Source organism: Mastigoproctus giganteus, chromosome 10 (assembly GCF_048544385.1).
Source record: "Mastigoproctus giganteus isolate SK-2022 chromosome 10, ASM4854438v1, whole genome shotgun sequence".
NCBI lineage: Eukaryota > Metazoa > Arthropoda > Arachnida > Uropygi > Thelyphonidae > Mastigoproctus > Mastigoproctus giganteus.
In genome coordinates this window covers 131,588,783-131,614,823 of record NC_143584.1, presented here as the reverse complement: position 1 = coordinate 131,614,823, position 26,041 = coordinate 131,588,783, and the positions used below count along the sequence as shown (strand labels likewise).

Genomic DNA, 26,041 nt, shown 5'->3' with positions numbered 1-26,041 from the left:
CATTTCAAGATGATACAACGCACCTCCACTTGCGATATTAATCCGTTCCAGAGACACCATTGTATCGTGAAAATATCGTAATGTGAACCCAATAACACATTGTTTTTTGGTAATTCGTTCCAAGACCTTGGAAGTTGAAATTTTCGCTATATAACTAAGCTGGTTAGTTAAAAAGGTCATTTTTATAATGTAAATTATATTAGTTACTAATTCAAATCATTAAAACATTTATTTCATCACTATCATATGTTTGAGTATAAGAATCAATTTTGAACATCTTTGTGATATTTTTATAAAGCACATTTCTGGAAGTCAAGACCAAACAATTTGCACTTCCAGTTTATTGGGCTTTTCTGTTAGTGCAATCATGTAGTAAACTCGATGTTATTGTATTTGTGAAAATACTGATAGCTGGAATTGTGTGGGTTTTTACATTAATATGATGAAATGTGTTTCCTCTTCACTGAAATCTTCAATCATATAAAAAACATAAATAAATTTTCAGAATTTTCTCTTCATTCCTTTATTCCAACATTGGTTTTCACATCACTTTGTACCTGAAGTAAAACAATATTGTGAAAATAAAAATATTCCTTTTTGGGTGATTCTGATTTTAGATAATGCACCTGGCCACCCACTATTTCTGCAACATCACCACCCTAATGTTAAAATAAATTTTTTTGCCACCAAATACACCACAAATCTGGCCAATGGACCAGAGTGTTATTTAAACATTTAAAGTGCATCACCTTTGAAAGACATTTAACATGCTAATTAATGCAATGGATAAGGAGGGAGGTCCAACTGTTGAAGTTTGGAAAGAATTCCATATTTTAGATGCAATTAAAATAATACAATGAACCTGGAACAAAATTACAGAGAAGAACTTGAAGGGTGTTTGAAATAAACTGTGTACTCAGTTTATTGATAATTTTGAAGGATTTCAAGAACCAGCAGAGATCGTAAAATGAAACAGAAGCAGATTGCCAACCAATTGCAGCTTGACGTTTCTTCAACTGATGTCACTGATCTGTTTCAAGCACACAGTGGAGAGCTCACAAATAAAGACCTTTGAAATAGCAAAATGTGAAGAAGATTTAACAGCTGAAATTCCTGTTCGTTCTTTTACTCTCAAGGGGCTATACAAAGCTTTTCAACACATAGAAAAAGCAATTGAGACTTTCAATTCACAAGATTCAAATTTGAAGCGTACTACAAAAGTTGCTACCGATTTAAAAAATGCTTATGCTGCTACGTGAAATTTATAAAGAGAAGAATATCTTGGAAACAAACACCTCTTATGCATTTCTGAAGAAAAGGACTCCTTCTGCCTCCAACAAATCAACGAGTGCCGAGACAACAAACCAACAATGAGTGATCAACAAGTGTGCATTTAATCAATGATGATGATGAAGAATAAATTCTTTAACATTTGTAAGTCAGAAATAATTTCTTTATTATTATAATTTGCTTGATTTTACAAGCTATGTTTTTATTTCTTTGGATAAATCAATCATTGTTTAAGCATAAACTAATTAGCTAACTAATTTCATTATTGAGAACGTAATCCCTGATTTTAACATTATGTCTATGGGAAAAGAAATTCCCGCTTTATGAGCACACGCAAGGAACGAATTAACTCGTAAAGTCGGGAACTACCTGTATTTAAATTTTAGTGGGTATGATGACATGGGTTCAACTGGATGCTCATTGCACAGTTAAAAGTCATATCAGAGAAATGGAGATGAGATTTGGTCTTTAAGTGTCCCAGTTCATCCCATCCTGGTAAATAAATCAAGTCTACTATACTTTATTATTACCGTATTTAATGTTGGTAATGTCTTACTATGTGTTTAATTTATCAATTAAATTTTATTATATGTATGTATGAACAAGAAAATCCCGTTATATGTGGGGTCAGCAAGTGTTCGCTTATATCCGTGGTTTCAGCCATCCACGGTAAGTCTTGAAATGGATCTTACTGTATATGATTGTCATTTTAACTATGTACACAGTGACCCTGACAGCTTATTTATTCATGTTATGATATTGCATTATTCTCCAAAATAATGTTTTGTGTGGTTCAGAATAAGTTAGAAATATATCATCCATGAATGAACCTATGAATTTTTTTATATATATAAGATTTCAAGATTAGATACTTATTAATTTAAATTTTTTAATAGATTTATTGCAAAAGAACAGCTACGAATTGGTATTGAAGAGCTTCAGGTATTAATATCAAGTGAGCAAGTCTATATATTAAGTTGTGGTACCCCTACAGTTAATAATGTAGTACTCAGGGTCCACTTTAATGAACTTCAGCATTGCACATATACCCGCTCTGAGGCTGGTGTACATGGTGAGACCCGTTTTTATCTGCAGTTGACACTAAAGAAAGATACTTCTGTGAATATTGCATCTCATAGTCAGTGTTTCAAAAAACCCCAAGTGAGGTGTGATTCTGAAAAAATTGCAGAAAAAGTAAGATTTTTTAAATTATTTATTTTGCTTACAATTTTATTTGCATTGCTATTTTTATAAATATTTTAACTACACTATATGCTTGGTACGGCATCATGCAGCTACTGCTGTGACTGCCAACTCAAGAAGGATTTGGCAGTCACAGAGAGCATTTGCTTGTCTCAGCACTTTAGCCTTTAATGCACAGGTGCATTAAAGGCTAAAGGATTAGCAGTTTGGATTCATTTTTATAAAATGAAACAGAAAGTTACTTTGTAATATTTTGTAAATTTAATGATATTACATGACCATGCTGCAAAATGCCACCAGTTACATCAGTCTGCAATCTGTACAGGCATGATAGGAAAGACTATAAGCTGAGAACTTTGTGGATTACCTCACTTTGTGGACTTCAGGACTCTGCAAGGCTTTGGCGGAGAAATTTTTTATCAGCATGGCTTGCACTTGATGCTAGATGGAATCCAGGAAAAAACTGCGTTTTTCCTGTTATCCTTTAGGGTTCAGGGAAACTGATAGTTGGTGGTGGTGGGGGGGGGGATAATACAGATATCCAATGATATGGGCCAAAGTATCACTTTCACACATCCCAGGAATTCTCATTTGCTGCCATAACACCGACTGATATTGGCAAGATGTTTGGAGGGTAGTGACATTTCAAATGAGCAAAAAGCTCATATTAGGAAAACACCTTAAATAACTTCAAGGGGGCCGTCAGGTTAGTAAACTATGAGGGTAATTCAAAAAATAAGTTACTCGACCATTGTAGCCCAAGAGACATTTATTGACGTTTGTAACATTATGCAATAGAAAGCACATACTTTCACTACTTTTCCACATAGTCACCGAGTTGGTGTAAACACTTCTCTGAATGTGTGACTAAACGTTGATAGAAATTCAATCCTTGGTCATTCGGCCACCGTCGAACTGCTGTTCACACCTGCTCGTCGTTGTCCCCCTAGATGTTCTTACAGCTTGCAAAAGATCGGGACTGTACGGTGGATGTTGCCAAACCTCCCATTCAAAAATTTGGAGCAAGTGTTGTGTTGTGGCGTGCCATAATCCTAAATGAGAACACCTTTTATAACTTTCCAGACCTCTTATTTTTCATGGCTGTTCGCAAAGACCATAATGTTTCGCAGTATGAGGCAGCATTAATTGTTGTGCCTTTTGCCATAAATTCCGTGTAAACAACTCCTTCACAGTCAAAAAACACAGTGGCCATGACCTTTTCTGCTGATGGTGCAACTTTAAATTTGCAGAATCTCAAGGACTGTCAGTAATGAACACTTTTTTCAAGAAAAGGGTGAACAGAAAGTGGACATGGAAAAGTCCGAATGGATTAACTACTAATGAAATCGACTTCATCCTCACTAACAGAAGATATATTGTGAATGATGTTACCGTCTCCTGAATAAGGTAAATGTTGGAAGTGATCACAGAATGGTAAGATGTACACTTGATATAGATGTAGGAAAGGAAAGGAAAAAACTGACTCGAGTAAATAATACAAAGGTCTTTGAGATAACAGAAGAGGAGAAAAAGCAGTATGTACTGGAACTTAAGAACAAGTTTGAGCTTCTGCAGACTGCTCAGGACCAAGATATCAACAAGGAACATCACAACTTTCTGAAAGTGATAAAGCCAAATAAGAAAAAAATAGTCAAGAAACACTTGTTATGATGAACCGAAGGCAAAAAATTAAGAGCAAACTGACAAGGAGAAAATTGAGTATACTGAGTTATGCAAAGCCATTAGAAAGAGACTCAGAGAGGACATAAGAAGATTTAACACAAGATAAGTAGAACAAGCATTAAGGGAAAACAAAGGATTTAAATCAGCAGCCATGAGCAGTAATACAGAAAGACAAATGATACTGAAACTGAAGAATAGCGATAATGTATTTATAAACAGCAGAGAAGGCATAATTCAAATAGCAGAAGACTACTATAGGGAATTATACAAGGAGCGAGGAAATGATGCCAGCAGTGGGGAAGATGGATTGCAAATTAGCAACACATACAACATACCCGATATTCTTCCTGATGAGGTATGACATGCATTGAAGAAAATGAAGAATCAGAAAGCCCCGGGGGGAAGATGAAGTTACTGTAGAGTTGTTAAAATTGGGAGGAAGAGACATAACACAAAAACTGGCAAGGCTCTTCACAAAGTGCATTAGAAAAGGTGTGATGTCTAAGCAGTGTAATAACAATCATAGTTTTGCTGCATAAGAAAGGATAAAAATCAGAAATTGGAAATTATAGACCAATTAGCTTGGTATCCGACGTTTACAAGTTGTTCACAAGGGTCTTTATTAACAGATTAGAAAGGATACTTGATGAGAATCAACCAAAAGAGCAAGCTGGATTTAGGATAGGATTCTCAACTAGGGATCACCTTCACGTAATATCACAGCTAATGGAGAAAGCAAATGAATATAAAACACCATTATGCCTGGCATCTGACTCCATACAGCATAAGGCAATGTTTCGGGCACTGGAAAGACAAGGCATAGATACCCCACATATGATTTTGAAGAAAATACATGTGAATGCTACCTCCTTTGTTAGACTAGACAAAGACAGTAGGAAATTTAAAATCGAGAAAGGAGTTCGATAAGGAGACACAATATCTCCGAAGCTGTTTACTGCTGCCCTTGAGGAAGCTTTCAGAAGATTAGGCTGGTCGCAGAAAGGAGTCAGTGTGAATGGAGAGTACCTAAACTATTTACGATTTGCAGGTAACATTGTGGTCATAAGCCACGGTCCCAAAGAATTAGGGACCGTGGCTTACTTCAATAATTATTTTCACAGAAAGGGAAATAATGATTGAAGGAGCAGTAATTGAAAAGGTGGAGTCATATACTTATCTGGGACAAGTTATTAGCTGTAATAATGATAAATGGCTGGAAGTCCAGAGAAGAATAAATTTTGGATGGATAGCATTCAGGAAATATAGTCACATACTGAAGAGCAATATCCCAGTTTGTCTGAAACGTAAAATGATGAACCAATGTATAGTCCCCACCATGACTTATGGAAGAAATTATATTGGGAATCAGACAGTTAGATAAGAAGAGAAACACATGGATTAGGCAGCAAACTCAAGTAAAGGACATTCTTATCAAAACTAAAGAATTAAAATGGTCTTGGGCAGGACATATAGCTTGAAGACATGATGACAGATGGACTAAGAAAATAACAGAATGTTACCCAAGAGGAGCTAGAAGAAAACATGGAAGACAAAGGCAGAGATGAATAGATGAAATTCATGAGTGTGTGTAAATGGATGGCCAGTGCTCAAAACAGAAGGAGCTGGAGAGGCCTTCATTCTGCAGTGGATTGAAAATGGCTGATGATGATGTTAGGTTAGGACGTTTGAAACTAAAATTTTACGGAATTCCTGAACAAATTATTAAAGCAATAGCAGCACCTTATCAAGATTACTTTTCCAGAGTCCTCATTAACTGTGAAAAACTGACAAATTTCCCATCTACGAGGAGGCACTTTAGCTCCTTTTCTCTTTATAATAACCCTAGATTACATTTTCAGGCAAAAAGGGGAAGAATTCAGTATTATCCTAGAGGATTCTACAGGTCAATTTCCCTTACAGGATCTGAGTTTTGCAGACAATATCATGCTTACTAATGACAGCATTGCATCAGCACAAAAACACTGACACACTTCGCCAACTTGCAAAAATCTTTAGATTAAAAATCAATGGCAGCAAAACAAAATTTCTTCCAAACCAATTAGGAGACATTCAATTAAACAAAACTGATAGACTGGGGAAGAAGTAAAAGATTTTCAATACCTAGGCATTCATAATTGATATTGTCAAAAGAAAACATAAGGCTTTGCAATTTCATTCAACTTAAAACAATATATGGAAATCCCCTCTAATCACTACAGATACAAAAATAAGATTTTTTAAAAGTCTGTAATTATTCCTATAAGGTGCACAAATCTGGAACATTTCTACAAAAAAAAAGCTTCTAATATCATCAATAATTTTGGCACTTCCTGCCTCAGAACTTTATTAGGGTAGTCCTGAAGGAACCAGACCATATTACCAATACAATTTTAGAAGAAAGCCTACAGGAACCTTTGGTGACTACTCTCCAAAAAAAGCCAATTGAGATGGCTAGGACACCAACTCACCAGGCCCACTTCATTGCTCTTGCTCTCTGCAAACCAATAAATGGCCATAGGAAATGAAGGAGACCTAAAATTCACTTCTGGCAGTATATCAGTTTATCCATAATGTTTATCCTACTGAGATTTTCCAAATAGCACAAAACAGAGAGAGAGATATGGCAGTTACTCATTCAATAGATTTTCTTATACTGGATTTTTTTACTCCAGAATTGCTTGTTTACTTGTAAATTTCTTTATTTTATATTTATATTGTTTTCCTATTTACTTTGTATTTTTGTAAATAAACTAGAGAATCATTATCATAATCATCAGCTTCTTCATCCACTTTTCAATTATTAATACCTATATTCCTTTGCACATCAATTTTTATATATAGGTATAAACAAAGACAAGTTCTCTAAATATCATAATAAGAGGTTCAGTACCAGAATTAATTTGTATCAATTGGAGTGAACTAAATAATTTAAACTTTTTAATGAAATTTGGAATTGTTTGACAAATATTTTTAAAAGGCCCAAATATAAAATTTCATGAACCATTAAACCTTTGATCCATTAAACCAGGAATTCTGAAAGGTTTTTGTGGATACTTCATAAGTGGAAAAAATTTTGGCAAAATCCAGTCATAACCAACTCCTGCTTGCACCCTTGGGAATATACACCCATGTGTAAATTCATAAATACTGCTCCTATTATATTGGAGGTGATTACTCAGATGTGAACCAATGCCAGTAAGGGTTGATGTTTAGCATTAATCAGAATTTAGAATTAACTATCTATGTAACCAGGTAATATTAGGTTGCAGGTAAACATCATTCAGTTCAATGCTGCCACCACTTTGCTTATAGGAGGCTGAAGTGGTGAAAAACCATGCTTGGTTTCCAATGCAAAGGTCTCTATCTCTTCTGTCATACAGTATGAGTATTGTGGCAAGATGCAATATTCCATATTTTTCAAGGGTACAGCTTTAAAATGGTTTTAGCAGGCTTCTAGATAGCCCACCAGATCAGCTCTCCAGCTTTTACCTAATCTAAACATCATCCATTTGAATTATGAATAGTCAAACTAAGAGAATAGCCTTATCAGCAAAAAGAGCTAAACCTCCCAAAAACTTTTTCAATCATTTTGCAAATATGTGGTCTCACTGATATCTATTTTCACTTACAAACTGCCTAGTCCAATCTTCCTTGTCAGAAGCTACCTAATCTGAAATCTCTTGTTGATTTTGTCTGTTTTAAAATCTTTTATTATCCCAACTCAACAAAGCAGAGCTTTCACTTCCTTTCTTTGAAATTTGATTTTGTCTCAGAACTTAACTTTCTGAACAGTGCAGTAGTTTTAATGTGCATGACTAGCTGGTCTCAACTTTCTACTATTTCTTTCTATTTGCACAGACAGAGATGGTTGAAATTATGCTTACCAATAACCCTTCAAAGTTAACACTGATCTTAGTAGTTCTTTAGATTCCTGAGACCAGTTTTTGAACCTTTCAATCCCAAGGCTCCCCAGACCTTGGGATCAAATAATAATGCACTTGTAATATTTTTATTAGAATTAGCAAACAGGTTTTAATTTTTTTGCAGTATAAAGGGATTTTTTTTAACCCTGTGTCATTTGGTATTACAAGCTTATGAAATGGGATGATCTGCAAGATTTTTATTCCTGTTTTCTGAAGTTGGAATTTTGGTAATGCATATTGCATTAATGAAATTATTCCTTCATCTTCACCTTGTTTTTCTAATAAATATGTAAAGCTGTTCAAGATAGGAATACAACACATCATATCCGGCTAGTATTCAGATCTTCCACTTCATTTTCTGTTTAGTTGTAAACAAGTTATTAATCAATCCAAAATTCATTTTGAATAGGCAGAGTTGGAACTTGTGTCTTCTCCAAATGTAGTTGAGCCTTCTGTCTCTCCATACTTCCAGCCTTAGATAAAGATAAAGCTGACTTCTTAACATTTTACTTTACCTCAACCATTTGCATTGATGAACTTGGTTTATCATTTCCTTACCTTACCAAACACATTCCATTCAATGTCTCGCATGGTCTTCCAGCAGGAAGACATTAGGAGAGCCCTGAAGCATCTTGATGGTATTTCTCCAGTTGTACACCTTTTTATATTCCTTTATTGCACTAGTGCAGTGTTTCCCAAACTGGGGTCCGAGAAACCGATCGTCTGGAACTGGTAAAATTATTCATTCTATGTATAGCAAATTTATAATAAATAAAGTTATTATTATCTATTCATGTAAAAATAAGAATAAAGGTGAATTGTTTTAACCATAAAACTTTGAATCTTCTTTTCAAAGAACCCAGTATTCATACATATAGGGGGTCTGCAAACTTTTGTTGATTTTTGAAGGTGTTAGATCTCAGTAGTTTGGGAACCACTGCACTAGTGTTTCCTTTTGGAAATTTGCTCACTTTCAGCAAATTCTCAACATATCATCCCATTACATCAGTTCTCCAAAGTAACTGAATATTAGCAATCACTGATTGCTATTATTCCAATATTCCTTATACAGGGTGCCACAAAAATCACTGCGTATTTTAGTGAAACAGTGCAATTTTCATTATGACAAGTATATTTATTCTTTTTTACGTAAAACAAATATTTGTAATATGTTAGAGATGTTAGTATAATTTTTATTAATTCTTTATAATATTTTCTTTTCAGACCCATAATTCATTATGAGTGTTCAATGTTCAAGAGCGAATTTTTGTTGTAACATCCTACATAAAAGGAATGAAGTTCTGTGAAATTAGGGAAAGATTCTCAAGGAAATTTCATAGTATCGTTCATTAAGATGTTATTTTGGATTTGATCGACAAGTTAGGTCAGCACACACTGCTGCTCAAAGTGAAAAATCTTCTTTGTGCAGGCCATGCCATAGTTGGATGCGGTAGGGCTTTTTCATCAGTGTCGAATGCAAAATTCTGTGAACTGTTGTCTTGGGTATGTTCAGTCTTCGACAGCCCTCTTCAAACATTTCTCAAATTGATTCAATGCTTTCATGTGCAGTTCTTCATCGTCCAGTTCACCAGTATATGAATCGCATTTTCTATAGGACCGGGACTATGAAACCGTCTTAAATCTTTCTGATAAAGCTCTTGCTAGCCAAGTCTGAACAGCAGGGCCATTTTTATAAAGAAAAGTTTGATTCAACATTTCTGAAGAGGGCAAAGTCTGCAACAGTATCTTTTTTGAAACAACAGAATATCTAAAGAGAGGGAAATGTTAAGTAAGCATATTGTTATTGTTAAACACACTGTATACAAAATGTTTAATTTGACAATGAACTTTAAAGAAAACTGCCTGCTTTTTCTGAAAAATCTTCTATTCTCCAGCTTATTGAAAATCAAAAGTTAGCAGCTATGTGTACATGGTGGCATGTCTTCCAAGTATTTTTGATACCAATCACACGAGTCTTTTAAACATGAAATGTGAAGTTGACACATAACACTGGATAAAAATCTAATGTTTGAGAAAACTATTATAATTTGATGTAGAAAAAGAAAATTGCTCTTTACATCAGTAATTTCTCTGCTTACTGATCAAGAAGCCACTGTGGTGAAGTTCTAGAAATGACTTCAGTCTCTGAACATTAATCACAAGTCCAACCAGAAATTTTATTTTTGTTCATGTTACAAAAAACTCTGCAATGAAAGTGATAAACTAATTTTTTTTTTATTTAAAATCTTTCAGGTTGCCCAAGAAATCAATTATGCCAAATGTTTATATGAAGAAAGAAATTATACTGTAGCTCTCAGAAGTGAAGATAACAGCTAGTGAAGGTGTAGAAATAATCCAGCACCGGTTGTGTATGTGTAAATTTCAAGAATATGTAAATAAAAAAAAAAAATAAGTTTTGATAAATTTATTTGATTTTGATACTCTTCTTTACTCCAATACGAATACCCGAAATTTCTCCTCCATACCGCTGCATTTCTTTTCTTGGTTCTCTGACCTTCATATAGGAAAGGGAGGGGGGGGGGAAATAATAGAAATTAATATAGGTTTATGACTATTTTTCGTATATTATCAATAATAATTCTTTTTACTAAATGTAAAATTAGTCAGATTAAAATAACTTCACATTAAATGTCAACCTTTGAAGCTGACTTATATGCTGGAAGTAAATTCCTAACCTTGAAATCATTATATAACATATTTTTATGCAAATATAGATAGTTGCACAACTTTTCAAACTCATGCAATTCAGGGGAAGTAATGTTTTTGAAATTGAAAATTTATTATTTCAAAAATGTTTCCATACACTTTACAAAGAAACCAAAATTTTAGTACAGTGGTGAAAAAGTCCAAGGAATAGTTCAGTTATAGCAGAGTAATAAAATGTCACAATTAAACTTACTAAAAGTAAAAAACAGAAATAACTGAGTAAGATGCAAAATATAGAATAACACAATTTTTCAAAGCAATAAAAGTTTGCTGAAATATACTGTATGTTGACTGGGTTCAAATAAAATTCATTATTTCTTTAATAATCATTTACTTTTTAGGTTATTTATTGATTAATACAACAACACATTTCAAAACCCCTGCTAGTTTCTTGGTTGTATCCTATCCACAATGTTCAAGATATCAAAGTACTGTAAGAAAGAAAGGTGACATCACCAGTTAACCTATTCCTACAGGGAATAGGTTAACTGGTGATGCTATAGAGGCAGTGTTAGGTGGGTCAGAAAACTGCTAGCTTGAGGGGATTCACAGACTAGAAGGTTAAAAATAGCTGCAGGCAGAGGTGATTCTTACACTACTTCTATTAGAATAAGCAGCTGCTTTGAGCAAGGGGTGCTGGAGGTTTCAGGGACTGATGACAGTCATCGTGAAACAGGTGGGAATAGGTGGATATTGTTGGGATATCAGAGACGTGGTGTCACACAGATAATAGGAATGCAGAATTGGAATGTGTACAGAAAGGGAGGAGGTGTTATGAATTTTAAGTGTTGGTCAAGACATCAAAGGTGGATATTGTTGGGATATCAGAGACGTGGTGTCACACAGATAACAGGAATGCAGAATTGGAATTTGGGGAGTACAATGTGTACAAAAAGGGAGGAGGTGTTATGCTGTTAATTAAGAAAAACATAAAAGAAGTGCAACCAGTTGATATAGATGAACAGTGCACTGTTGAGTCAGTTTGGTGTGACGTAAGCACTGCGAAAGCAAAAATAAGAGTAGGAGTGTGTTATAGGCCTAATGAGTACAATGAACAATTGTACAGAGAAATAGAGTGGGCTAGTAAATCAGAGTGTTTTATAATGGGAGATTTTAACTTCCCAGATATTGACTGGAACTTGTGGGTTGTTCACTCGCACACTAGTAAGACTTTTGTGGATTTATTGGATGATTGTTTTCTGCAGCAACCAGAGAGAGTAATACTCTTGATCTGGTTATCAGCAGTAATCATTTGCGTATTAAGAATTTGCAGATAAAGGAAAGGGTTTTTGCTTCCGTAAAGGTGAGTACAACTGGGATCAATTGATGATGTTACCAAAAGCAAATTCTAAGTGGGAAGCATTCAAGGAATTAATCGTGGAAGCTCTGTTATATACTATCAAATCCATATTTTTTTTTATACATGAGGGGGTATCAATAAGTTCGTATCCTGACCTAGATAAAACATCAGTAGGAAGATGACGTTTCTAATATAAGTTGTCTACATATTCAATAACTAACGTGTGAAATTTAATTCCCATAGGTGGAGCCTGGAAACTGTGGTTGACAAAGAAATGAAAGATGGTATGGGCAGAATTGTCCATCCTACAACACGGTAAAAAAGTGGACATGGGAGTTTCAGTGCATTGATCAACATTCACAGACAGCGAGACAGTTGCAAAGGTTGAGCAGCTGGTGATGATTGCCAGAAGTTTGACTATTTGTTTCATCGCAAATGCAGTGGGAATTAGTTATGGGTCTGCCCACAGCATTTTACATGACCTCACGATCGTTGTCTGGAAAATCTTGGAGTGCCATTGAACATAACGCCAGTGTGGTCCTGTCTGATCTCTCCTCATGGGTAGCATTGAACAAACTCCGCATTAACCCAAGTAAAACCAAAATGATGCTCTTTAAGCACAAGCTAGACCTCAGGCATCCACCACAGGTTAAAATCTCTGGAATACAGCTACCCATAATTACTAAAGCTACCATTCTCAGAGTGGTAATTGACCACAAACTGAGCTCTCTGGCTCCATTATTCGTATCTCCAGGAATGACTGGGGCCTTTCCAAGAGGACGCTTCGTCTCCACTATAAAGCAGTCTTCCTGCCAATCGTCACGTATGCAGCCAGTGCCTGGTTTCACCAAGTTGGCTTGGTCAAGATGAGAGACATTGAGTTCCATTCAACGTACAATGCTACTGGCTGCCCTTAGAGTTTGCAGAACAGTATCTACAGTAGCCATCCAGGTCATAGCTGGAACTCTTCCTCTGGATCTGTATGCCGCCTACAGAGGATTAGTATTTAGAATTAAAAACAACATCCTCACTAAGTTGCTTGACACCGACCCAAAAGCTGAGAAAGCCAGATGCAACAACGAGTTAGTGAACATCTGGCAGACCCATTGGGATGTATCCAAACTAGAAGATTTTCCTGATGTCACCTTTACATCCTAGCGTTCCCTCACAATGGAAACTTCCTTCCTGGTTACAGGACATGGTTCTCTTAATGAAAAACTGCACCAACTAGGCCAACCTGTGCTACTGAGCAGCCAAGGAAAACTGGAGGCACCTCCTTTTTGACTGTATTCTGTATGAAGATTTGAGCCAAGGTTTAGTGAACACCATCCCAATATCTGAAAATCATTAGACCAGTTACTCCTTACCCCTGAATGTTTATCTGCTCTTCACAATTTTGCTACAGAAGTCTTTGCTTGAAGGAGGAGATCATAGAGTGGTCAACACCCCTGGCATTGGGCCTGAAGTGGACTAGGTTTTTTTTTTTTTCCGTTTTTCTCTCTCTCTAGTGTACCTATGCCAATATACCTATGCTCCCTCAGGTTATTTTTTTTTTCTCTATTTTGTCTGTCCCTCTGGAATAGGCCCCCACAAGATCCTGGCCCACCTTCCCGTGGTGTGGACAATACCCAGAATCATCTCTCCAGGTGATTGATGCTTCTGGCTAGCCAAGCGGCCAGACACAACAAACAACAAGTCTTGTCTGACCAAAATCGATTGGATACTACAATAATGAGGTCACAAAGGAACTGGATGCAAAAAATAATTTTTATATCATACACTTGAATTTCAGGAAAGCTTTGATACTGTTTCACATGGAAAACTACTGTGCAAGTTGCTGCTATGGATAAAGGGATGGTTGAGTGATAGAAGACAGAGTGGTAATCAATGGACTCTTCGTGGACTAATGTTATTAGTGGTATCCTACAGGGGCCCATTATTGTTATTTTCATCAATGATATTGATGAACGTATATTAGGCTTAATGTCAAAGTTTGCAGATGACACGAAGGTTGGCAGGGTTGTTGTTAATGACACTATGCTACTGCAACAGGATCTAGAAGAATTAAGCAAATGGGCTGATAGGTTGCAACTGAAGTTTAACATTGACAAATGTAAAGTACTGCATAAAAAAGACCTGGGTTAAATGTGCAGTCAGTCTGCATGATGTGCGGAATGATATACAAGAATAAGGAGGTGATTACTTGGTCAAACCTCACCTTGAGTACTGTATACGTCAGGAGGCAGAGCTGCTCGAATGAGTACAGATAAGGGCAATGAGATTGGTAAGAGAAACAAAGGGGTGCTCTTACGAAGAAAGGCTTAATTAAGTTCAATGCTGTCTCCAAATGCTGCAAATTGCAGCATTTGGAGACTAGGCATCTGCGAGGTGATCTGATTGAGGTGTATTAAGGCCTTGAATGGTTTGAGCAGGTTCAATGCTGATGGGATTCTTCCACTTGCTCAGATTAAGAACCTGGGGAGACAGTTGTAGAATAGATGTGCAGAAATTTGCCTTTAGCCAGCGGGTGGTTGACTGCTGGAACAAACTTCCATCTGTAGTTGTAGAAGTTGACAGCTTAAATAAATTCAAGGCAGAAAGACAAACATTTGGAGTTAATGGAAAGTTTTTTTTTTTTTTTTTTGGCTGATGCTATATAAGCTTGCTTTCTTGCATCATATGCCAATGCTAATACATAATAGATTCTAAACTTCACAGAGGTGAAGTACTTTAATGAGGATAACCTGTTTAATGTGCCATTCTGACATTATTTTTAAAAAAAAATTTTAAAGCATTTTATTACGCTACATTTGGTTTGAATGGAAAAAAAATACTGTAATGAAAAAGATGAATTTAGATCACACTTCAGTTAAATGGTGTAAAGCGCCATTTAATTTATTCATTCAAATTTCTTTTTCAGAAACTTTGTATACTGGAAGGGAGGACTACAAATGAATCGTTTGATTCAATGCATCATAGGGCTTTAGAAGTTTTTTTAAAAAATGACGACACCTTATCTAAGCTACAGAAATTTTTAATTAAATAAGTTCAGAGCAAGAGCTATGAAATGTGACTAAGAGTTATCACAATTGAACTCAAATGTATGTTCCATTACCCAGATGGCTTTATGGTGTTTATTAGCTTCATCAGTGGGAAATTAGAAAAATGAGAAACTAAATGGTAACAACAATTTAAAACTCATTAAGTTCAGAGAAAAGGTTTCTGGCAGGTGAGGTGCCAATAATCACCAAAACTCAGCTGATAATGACTTGCTTCTCCATTACTTTATTTATTTTTTTGAAGTGTAAGTAATGAATCAAGGTAACTCTTTGTAACTTGCTACACAATACATCGATCTCATAGCTACATACAAATCTGAAACTTTTACTATGAATGTCTTTAAATTTTTAAAAATTCTCACAAACTGTAAACTATTAATATAGTAATGATAATTACCATCCACTCATAATTAGAGTATCTCAGCATAAGGTAGACACACGTTTACATGGAAAGAGCATAATAAGAAATCGTGTAGTCATTACACCATATAATTAAACAACTAGTTGATGACAACACAAGGATATAATAGAGAATTTTGGATTAAAGTGACCATATCCTGTACTGAACAAATTAAAAATAATTGGTGCCTAAAATAAGAGATATAATGGTGGTAACACAAAAAACTCTTCCCTTTGCTTTCCATTAGATCCTTAAAAAGACAAAATTTAAGGGAACTTTATTGAAAGCTACAAAACATGTATGTGAGTGGAAAAGTGTATAAAGACAAAATCAAACAAAGCTCTCACCATGCCCAGACCACAGGAAGGAGTATATGATAAGAGCCTTATCAGTTCAGCCATTGAGAAAGTGTGCAAAGCCCACAGGGCAGAATTTTTTCAGTGTAGTCTGTGCTTATGGGATGCACTTAATGGGTATAGTGTTAGTTGTAATGCGGCTCCGTGGGTTTCCCCCAACTCCGCCTCAGGCAGTGATGAATACAAAACTCTGTAAACGCCAGATTAGATAGCCATTATGGCCTAACCATTGCCTTATATTTGCATATAAGGAAGGATTCTACCATAAATCTGTAGGTTAGTGAATGTTCGTGTAGTATTAATGTGTGGTTGTGGTGTTCATCTGGCCTCTTAGCCTAAAGGTCCATGTTTTCACACAAAAACCTCTAGTTTACCGTCCAGCGCCACGAGGAGGTGGCCTGGGCAGCAGGGAGTGTAAAGCACTGGTGGGGCAAACCCTTGGCAGCCAAGACGGAGAGCCCAGTTAAAAAAATAACAAGGGGATAGTGGGGAGATAGGAAGTGGGAGGGGGAAAGCAGTAGAAGGATAGAGGGGGCAGTAGTGAATCTGCCCACCTGAGTTAAAGGGGGACAGAAGGAAACCCCCAGGCCAGGATGCCCATCCTACTCTGGGGTAGGATATGATAGGTGGCAGGAATGAAAGAACATAGGGAAAGAATCCCTATGTATGAGTACCTGTGTTAGTGCTCTATCCCACACTGTGCCAGCTTGGATGGGCAGGGGGCATAAGCCATCTGCCCATAATCCTATCCAGGGTACTTAATAAAGTGATGCAAGATTATTGGCTATTGCTATCAAAATAGCATTAGGTGGTTGGAAAACTGCTAGCTTGAAAGGATACACTTTCATCTCTGCCTACAGAAACTGTAGGCAGAGATGAAAGTGACTTCACTTCTGCCTGTTTCTATTGGGACATGAACTGTGTTAGGGTTACCAACAGCAATAGCAGGGGTACAATAAACAAATTTGATTAACTTACCAAAAATGGACATTGTAAGAATATCAGAGGCATGGTGCCACTCAGACACAAGATTGCAGAATTTTCATGTCGTGAGTACAACGCATACAGAAAGGATAGCAGGGTGGGGAGGAATAATTATGCTCCTGGTTAAGAAGCACATGGACACTAAGGCAGCACAACATATTAAAATAGGTGGCCAGTGCAATTTTGATTTAGCTTGATGTGACAAATACTAGGAAAACAAAAATGAAAAGTGTGTTATAGGCCAAAGGACTGTGATGAGCACCACAAAACCTATATATGGACCAGTAAATCAGAATATCTTATAACAGAGAATATTAATTTTCTAGATATTGACTGACTGAAACTTAGAGAGTAGCCATTCTCAGAGTAGCAAATTTTTCTGGATTTATTGGATGACTGTTTTCTGAGAGAAAGCAATCCATTTGATGTGATTATCAGCAGTGACGCTTTGTGCATTAGGAATCGCCAGATAAAGGAACCACTAGGTGGCAGAGATCACAGTCTATAATGTGGAATTTATTTTAAGATGTAACTACCATCAAGGGTTTTGCTTTTGTAAAGGTAACTACAGTTGGTATCAGACAATTTTTAAATTCTATGCAGTGGGACCAACTGGTGATCTAACAGCAAATTCTTAATGGAAAGCATTCAGAGAAAAAATTGTAGAAGGCTAATAGTGTTTTTATATTGACTAAGAGATATTGTTCAAGGCTTACACCTAGATGGGGGTCAGATGAACTGATGAAACTTGTGGCTGAGTAAAAAATACATGGGATGCATATAAACTATAGAAGTTTATATGTTTTAGAAGCCTACAGTAGATATAAACTAGCCTGCAATAAAGTCATAAAGGAGGTGAGGCAACTTAAGGCAGATTATGAGAAGTCTCTAGCAAAGACTTCTTTTACTTATGTTAACACTAGAAGGAAAGGAGTGAATTACATTGGTCCAATAGATATGAACGGTATAACTGTTGAGGATCCTGTTCACAAATTAAATAGGTATTTTGCATCTACATTTAGGGATGCTATAAGTATATCAAATTCTAACAAGAGTTAAATGATGTTGTAATAACTGAGAGGAAAATTAAATTCCTGTGGACTGGAAATGTCTCCCCAATTCACAGAGGGAGGATCAAGGGGTGATATGACAGCTTCAGTTCTGTTCCAGGGGAAAATTATGGAGTCACTGGTTAAAGAAGTAATGCACAATCATTTGGAAAGAAATGCAGTTATACTGCAGCCATCACATGGATTTGTTAAGGGGGCAATATTCTCTAACTAATTTGATTGGATACCATGAAGCAGTAACAAAGGAACTGGATGCAAAAAATTGATATATTTTTTTATATTTAGATTTCAGAAAAGCTTTTGATGCAGTTTCACATGAAGGACTGATATACAAATTAGAGCAGTATGGCATTAGTGGCAAGTCACTAATTAATGTTAGTGATAAAATCATAAAAGTCTGAGCCTGTAGATAATACAAAGGTTGATAGAGTAGTTAATGACAGCAATCAGGGTATGCTATTTGAACAAGATCTAGAAAAATTAAGTAGATGGGCTGAGATATGGCAATTGAAATTTAACATTGACAATTGCATGATACAATTGGGTATCAGTAATTCCAGCACATACCAACCATGTGAAACCATATTCAACACTGTGGAGAACAAAAAAGACTTGGGGGCAATTGTGTAGTCAGACAAAGTTCTCTGAGAGTGCAGAAGCTGCCAGGACAGCTCATGGAGTTTCATCAATGATATTACCATTATATAAGGCAATGGTTAGGCCACATTTTAGGAAGGATTCTAGCCAAAGGCAGTGATGGAAGTGTCAGGATTGGTCGATCACTTCACAATCGCGAATTGTTGAACATATGCTGTCCAAAAGCCTTGAATCGCTGCAAGGGTACACCCTCTCTTGGAATCAGCAGTCTTGAAACTCGACAAGCACTGGCAGAAAACCCACACTCATCTGTGCACCAACAATGAACACCAATTTAATGAATAATGTTCATGTGCAAATCACTTGGTATTTATTTTCATTCTATTTCTAGTATATGTCTTTTACTGAAGAAGGGGTTCATTTACCCTGAAAGCTCCGTACTTAATTATTAAAAAGTTTGTCACTGGATACACTGTATTGTTACTCTTTAATCATGGAATCCAGTACCTCAGGCCCATTTGCCTTCATAAAGAATCCCGAATATCCTCCAGCCATAGCGAGGTGGGTATATGTAATTATTTCAAAAGTTTCTTAACAATACTGCATTATGTGTCCTAAATCTAGAAAAGAAATTCAAAATATACAGAATAAATGGAATTCTTTAACATAAATTTCTGATCAAAATTTTTCTTCAGAGAGTTATCTTAATCTAATATTGCATTACCTGACCCTTTCTCCTAATTTTTGCTTTACGATACTTCATTCGATGTTTTACACGTGGATTCCTATATTCCTTCTTGCGATGAGGAATTAATCCTTTGTTCTTGGCAATCTACAATTAAAAAAACATTAATGTTTACTAATAACACAGTGCAATTAGGAAAAATATAATCTCAGTAAGCTTGCAGTGCAGTGCCTTCATGAAAAAATAGCCATGAAATGTACACTGAAAGGACAGAATTCATGGGTTACGTGGTTCCCGAGTAGCAATGCTGTCATCCCTCTCGCTAGTAGATGAACCCACTGCTTGGCAAGTATATAAGGACACTGTATCATTGCATTCACATAGATGGTAATTCGATGTCAGTAATAAATGTCGTGAGTTAACAGACGTTAAAAGAGGGATGATAGTGGGTGTCCGACATATGGATCACTCTATCATGGAGGTGGTACAGAAATGGCACTATCCCCATTTGACAGTATCAAGAGTGTATCGGGAATATGGCATTTCTAGAATAACATCTCATTGTGGACGGTGAAAGGTGGTGGATCAACATGGCCATTGATGCCTGTCTTGCATTGTTTCAGCCAACCAAAAGGCGACAGTGGCACAAATTGCCACCGACGACTTCAACAAGTCAGGTACCAGAAATGTCTCCACCAAGACCACTGGGCTTTCTTAACAATACTGCTTTCATTATCCAATTCTAATGAGTTATTAAATTATGGGAGCTGGTGACCAACCAGCTCCCATAATTTAATAATGCAATTTATAAGGGATTTTGTCAAGTGTGTTTTAAGTATCTGTAATAAAATTATGTACCAGCAATTTATTATGTACAAGGTACATAATACGATGCTGCCGCTCTACTCTGAGACTAATAGTGGCACTGATGGCACAGCAGCAGCTGTTAAAAACGTCTTTACTGCAGGAACTCATTATGCAACTGGCACAGTAAAATAAAGTATTGCTGCATTATTTTTATTGAAAAAATATACAAAGACACACTATCAACTTGTTTATCCAATTCAGCTGTTGATTTACATAATTTCTGACACTCGGGCTGTATGGCCTGAGTGTCAGAAATTACGTTGGCACATATTTAATCGCTCTTGAAGACATGGACATTGGGTATCGTAATAAATACCAAGCTGCCGCTGGTGAACTCTCCACAGAATTCAATACATCTACATTTAATGCTCATGTTAGATCAGTTATTTCCATATCAGGATATTCTTCTTGTAGCTCTATAATTTTCCATTGCAGGTTGCTTATTCCTCATTAGTTTTATTCACATATTCAACTACAAACGAATATTCTTCTATGATAAATTGTAAATCTGAATTAGACTTGAGCACTCCTAAAAGCTAAGGAATGTAATTATTCATAAATTTCTCTTCTGTCTTGCATTTAAGAAATACATGTGGTTGTTTGATACCAGCTCTCAAAATATTTCAATATTCTTCTGATTGGCATTGATTTAAGGAATTCTCCGAAATTAACACGATTATCCAATTCTAATGAGTTGTGCATTTTACGATATTTTTTGCGATAAGCTGGCCATCATTATGAATATACAAGTTTGTGACATTGGCCAAAAAGTGCTTCAAATCGACATTAGTGTCAGTTTGCATTATTATTTTTATAACAGGTAAAAGTATGTTTATGTTGCTGTAAATTTGAATAATCTGAAGTTTTCTCTATAGAACATAATGCATCTTCCATCCCACCTTCTTTTTCTTCTAATGGTGCAGAAGGGTGCATTGTTAATCCATAATAATATGTGCATGTGGACTTCCCCGATGTTGAAATTCAATGCATTTAAAGAAATCCACAACATAATATTTCCCAAAAGGACTATAGGTTTACGATTTTGAGTATACTCTCAACAATTTTATTAAAGTATTTGGCACACGTTATGTAAGGTAGATCCATAACTTTGTTAGTTGTAATTTCTCGTTTATATCTGAATTTGTATAACATACATAGTAATATGGGCCATGTTGGTAGAACATGGCCCACACTCAACATAGAACATTGTAGGTTTTCCTAATTGACGAATCATGGCAATTAGGAAAACCTACGATGTTCTATGTCGGTTTTCCTAATTGACGAATCATGGCAAACGCATCTCGCTTACGTTGACTCCATTAACATGTTGAATTGGGAATTTATTTTAGAAATACCAAGGTTACTCTAATGACTTGTTTATAAATTCTTTCGATTCCAATATAGAATGAGTAATGTTAGCTGTTATTCCTACTGATTTAATTGCAATTTACGAATTTTCTGCGGTATGCATTCACATAATTTTCATTGCCACATATAGCAAAAATATATGTTTGAGAGTTACTCCACGAAGATCAGATCAACGAATTTCACTCGATGCCATCATAAAGGGAGTAATTTTCAATCCATTTTTAAATTTTTGCGCATGTCCCAAATATATATATATATATATATTTTTTTTTTTATGTGAACCCCAAACACGAGAGGTATTAGAACCTATAGTACTTAGTACTGTGCTTGGGTTGGAGGTTGAGAAGATGAAAGAAGATATTTGTTGACATTGGACTTGAACTTCTGTAGATTGTAATTTTCAGGAAATACGTATGAAGGAAGGTTGTTCCAGAAAATGGCAGTTGAATGAATAAATGAGGAAGATGAAAAGTTGGTTCTAAGAGTTTGAAGTTGGACAGTAAATGGATGTTGGCTGGTGGCGGCACATGTTCGGACTGTTTTGAAAGAGAGAGCGGGAATTATAGAAGCCAATACAGAAGAACAGTGCCCATGGAAATATCTGTAGAAGAGGCATGCAGCAGAAACAGTACGCCTATGAGAAAGCGAGTGGAGAGACTCTGTTAGAGATGAATCATTAATTAACCTAACTGCCCTCTTCTGAATGGAATTAAGAAGCCTGAGAGAGGTTTTGGAGGCACCACCCCAGATGTGGAAACAATATTCCATGGTAGGGCGGATTTGCAATTTATACAGAGTGAGCAGCTGTTTCGAAGAAAAGTAATGCCGAGAGCGAAAGAGGAAACCAAGTTTTTTACATGCAGAGGAAGCAATATTTGTAATGTGCTTGTGCCAAGAGAGATTAGAAGTAAGGGTAATCCCCAAAAGAGATATATCATTTTGCCAAGAAATCGGAGTGTCACTAAAGATAAGCATAGGAGCAGAAGAATCCTTTTTGCGAGATATAAGGCAAGACTGAGTTTTAGAAGGGTTGAAATCAACTAAATTGTCTTTGCCCCACTGGAGAATTACCTGAAGATTGGCATTTAAGGAATTGGTAGCAGATTTTCCAGAATTTGAAGCTGATTGAACAGGGCAAGGCAAGGTTTCTCAAAATGGAAAGTGGAATGCAATGTGCTATCATCGGCAAAAGTATGGATAGGATTTCCAGTCAATGGAAGAAGGTCATTAATATACAAGAGGAAAAGAGTGGGGAAAGAACTAAACCTTGGGGGACACCTGCATTAGTGGAGAAGTTAGAAGACAGAGAGCCATCTACCATCACCCTCAGTGAGCAATCAGAGAGAAAACTGGATAACCAATTACTAAAAACAGTTGGCAAACCATAAGATGGAAGCTTGTTTAGAAGACCTTTATGCCAAACACGATCAAAAGCCTTTGAGATGTCAAGAGCAACTACTTGTGTTTCACCGAACCTTTCCATTGAATTAGTCCATAAATGGGTAACATAAGCCAGAATATCACCAGTGGATCGACACTGACGGAATCCATACTGGCAATCGTTGATCAGACAGAAGGCTTCTAGGTAGTTTAAGAGTTGGTGGTTAATTGATTTCTCCATTACTTTAGAAATAGTAGAAGTAATTGCAATGGGACGATAATTAGATGGGAGGGATTTGTAACCCTTTTTTAGGAATTGGCGGATATGAGCAAATTTCCAAGCAGAAGGAAAAACACCTTTGGAATAAGAAAGTGAAATAAAAGGCAGGAAAGAATAGGAGTAAGTTCAAGAGCACAGATTTTGAGAACAAGTGGAGAAATACCATCAGGACCTGGAGCTTTCTTAGCATCAAGATTCATCAAAATCCTTCTGATATCCTTTTGACGGAAGACCACAGGAGGCATTGAATAGAGCGTGTTGGGAATGGTGGGAGGTGTTTTACCAAGGTCATTAATACATGAGCTGGAAGAAAAATGGGATGCTAGCAGGTCAACTTTATCCTTGGCTGAAGTGACAAGAGAACTATCTGGTTTGGACAGAGGTGGGAGCAGAGATGGGCAAAAGTTGCGGCCAATAGCTTTGGCAAGAAACCAGAATGCTCGGCTATCATTAGTGCAAGAAGCAAGTTTTCTACTCTTACCCTGTTCAAACTCTAGTTTGGACTGATTAATAACTGCTTTACAATTGTTGTGAGCTTTGGTGTAGGCAGAAAATGAAACTGAAGAATTAGAAACAAGCCAATTACGATATGCAACATTCTTCTCTTGAACAGCCTTAGATAAAGGACGAGATTTTAAAGTGGAGTGTGGGATAAAGGATTCCATTCTTGCAAGAATAATTTCACTGACACGTTCTGAGCAAACGTTGACATTAGAAGTTTTGAAACAGTAATCCGACCAAGGAAAAGAAGTCTCGCAGGTCATCCCATTTTGCATTCTTGTAACGCCAAACAACACGAGGTTGGGAATAGCCATGAGATAAAGGTTCCATTGGAGTAGAAACAATCACCAAGTTGTGATCTGAAGTGCCTAAAGGACCTCTCACTTCGACCGTGTACTTAAAAGGGTTGTTTGTGAGAAAAAGATCATGCGTATTGGCTGTATGATTAGGATTGTCCGGTATTCTTGTAGGTAAATGAACTATCTGTGCTAGGTCATTAGTAATTGCAAAAGCCTCAGCATCTCGACCTGCTGGGTCAGTGTGACTAGAAAACGTAAGCCAGCTGGAGTTGTGAACATTAAAATCACCAAGGAAAATTACCTCACTGTTAGGAAAGTTGGACTGGAGAAAGTCAAGTAGCAAAGAGAGGAAGTCAAAGAGCTCCAAGTGATTAGTGGAGTTGGGAGAACGGTAGAGACAACAGATGAATTTGACACAATGAGGTAGAGAGATTTTAAGCCAGAGAAGATCAAAGAGAGGAGATTCCAAATTGCCAAGTCTCTGACAGGGAATATCAGAACGGACATATGCACAAGTACCACCTTTGAGGTGAAACGAATCATACAGCGAATAATTTGGGCATCTGAGATGAGCAGTAGTTGAATCAACCGGTAACTGAGATTCTGTCAGAAAAAGTACATGGGGTATGGCAGACTGCGAGTGGAAATGGACATCACTGAGATTAGAATTGAGACCACATATATTTGTGAAATGAATTAGGAAGTGCTTGGGAGGTTTAGATCTTTTCGCAGATAAGCTTGCTCTTTTAGTTTGACAATTCATGGTGTATTCAATGGTAAGAAAAAGTGGGTGGGACATGCTGTATAAAGTAATGAAATTTTTGGATATGGCGTACACGTGGTAAGAATATACCCAGATCCTTGACATAACGTGGCCTCGACAATGCTCCCCGCATACACACTACTCGGACTCCCTCCAGTCACTATCTGGCAGAGTAGAGGTAGCAAGATGGAAAAGCTGGATAAGAAAGTTCTTCTGCATGTATATCAAATATGAAACTTGTTTGGTTGTGTTATTTGTTTTTTTTTTTTTTTTAAGGAGCATTAGCAACTAAGGCCATATTGCTCCGGGGATATGCGGTGGTCATTCTCTGACCTTTCTGCATCCTCCGTATTTGGTGGTCACGAGCTCGAACCCCGGTCTAATCAAGAAGCATGTGCTACGTAGTGCTGCTCCTGCCCACAGAGGCACCTATGAAACTTGTTGGAGATGATTTCTGACCCTATGCTATACATAAACATTTATCTTCAGACCATAATAATGTTTGTTGTGAATTAACAATAGTTCATCATCATTGTTGACAGGTTCCACAATTTCATCTGAATATTCCTGTTCACTACCATCATTCACTTTTATTCCGTGATAAATGCACAAAGGAGAATTTATCAAATACCCTAACTATATTTTCACTATTTTCTTCTGCACACATCCTTGTAGATATGATGATTTATGTATGAGTTTTCATTTTATATGTACATTAATGGCATAAACGTCATCTAATTCTCTAGGTAATTGATGAATCATCGTATTTACGTTAACTGATACATTTATTACTTGTCCCTGTTCATAATGTAAACGACGAATTTGCATAAAGGGTAATTGTGATGATATCAAATGCTCAGTTACAACATCCAGTGGAGGCAAATCAGTAGGATATGTTCGATATATAAATCCATTTGACGTGGCCATAGTTGGTTGGTATCCGTCCCTTTTTAATGAAGTATGACATGTATTACACATCTAAATTCTTGTAAAGGAAATTCATTTTGAAGTAATTCACACGAAGTTGTTGGAAATGGTTTCAAATCTAACTGAAATCATAAACGATCACAAATATTACAACTAAATCCAAATGGGTTTTGTACACTAGTTTTTCAAACTCACTGTCAGCTCATTTAGACACTATAGGGATGTAATGAGGAATCTCTAATTTGGCAATTTCTAATTTTGCTTTTTTTCGCGCACGATGTTCCTTCGTTCGTTCTGCTGGAGTTTTAGATTCCGGATAAGTATCAGGCATAGTAGACTCTGTGGCTGAATTTCATTATGATTCAGAATAGTTTGAATT

General features: G+C 36.4%; 2 protein-coding genes across 6 annotated transcripts in view; one reads left to right on the top strand and one right to left on the bottom strand.

Annotated features, from left to right (window-relative positions):
- Nucleotides 1-10,487, top strand: part of LOC150079291 (intermembrane lipid transfer protein VPS13D-like) — a 1,618,665-nt gene extending 1,608,178 nt beyond the window's left edge. For all 5 annotated transcript variants that reach the window (XM_090383928.1, XM_090383929.1, XM_090383926.1 and 2 more), the window contains 2 exons: nt 2,187-2,484; nt 10,353-10,487. In XM_090383928.1, the coding sequence (XP_090240054.1) occupies nt 2,187-2,484; nt 10,353-10,436 (382 nt within the window). In that variant the 3' untranslated portion in view covers nt 10,437-10,487. The remainder of the gene's footprint in view (nt 1-2,186; nt 2,485-10,352) is intronic.
- Nucleotides 10,488-10,502: 15 nt separating this feature from the next.
- Sas10 (UTP3 small subunit processome component Sas10) overlaps nt 10,503-26,041 on the bottom strand; it is a 234,556-nt gene continuing 219,017 nt past the window's right edge. The window contains exons 15-16 of the mRNA XM_090383933.1: nt 19,317-19,424; nt 10,503-10,614 (exon numbers count right to left, since the gene is read on the bottom strand). Of these exons, the coding sequence (XP_090240059.1) occupies nt 10,525-10,614; nt 19,317-19,424 (198 nt within the window). The 3' untranslated portion in view covers nt 10,503-10,524. The remainder of the gene's footprint in view (nt 10,615-19,316; nt 19,425-26,041) is intronic.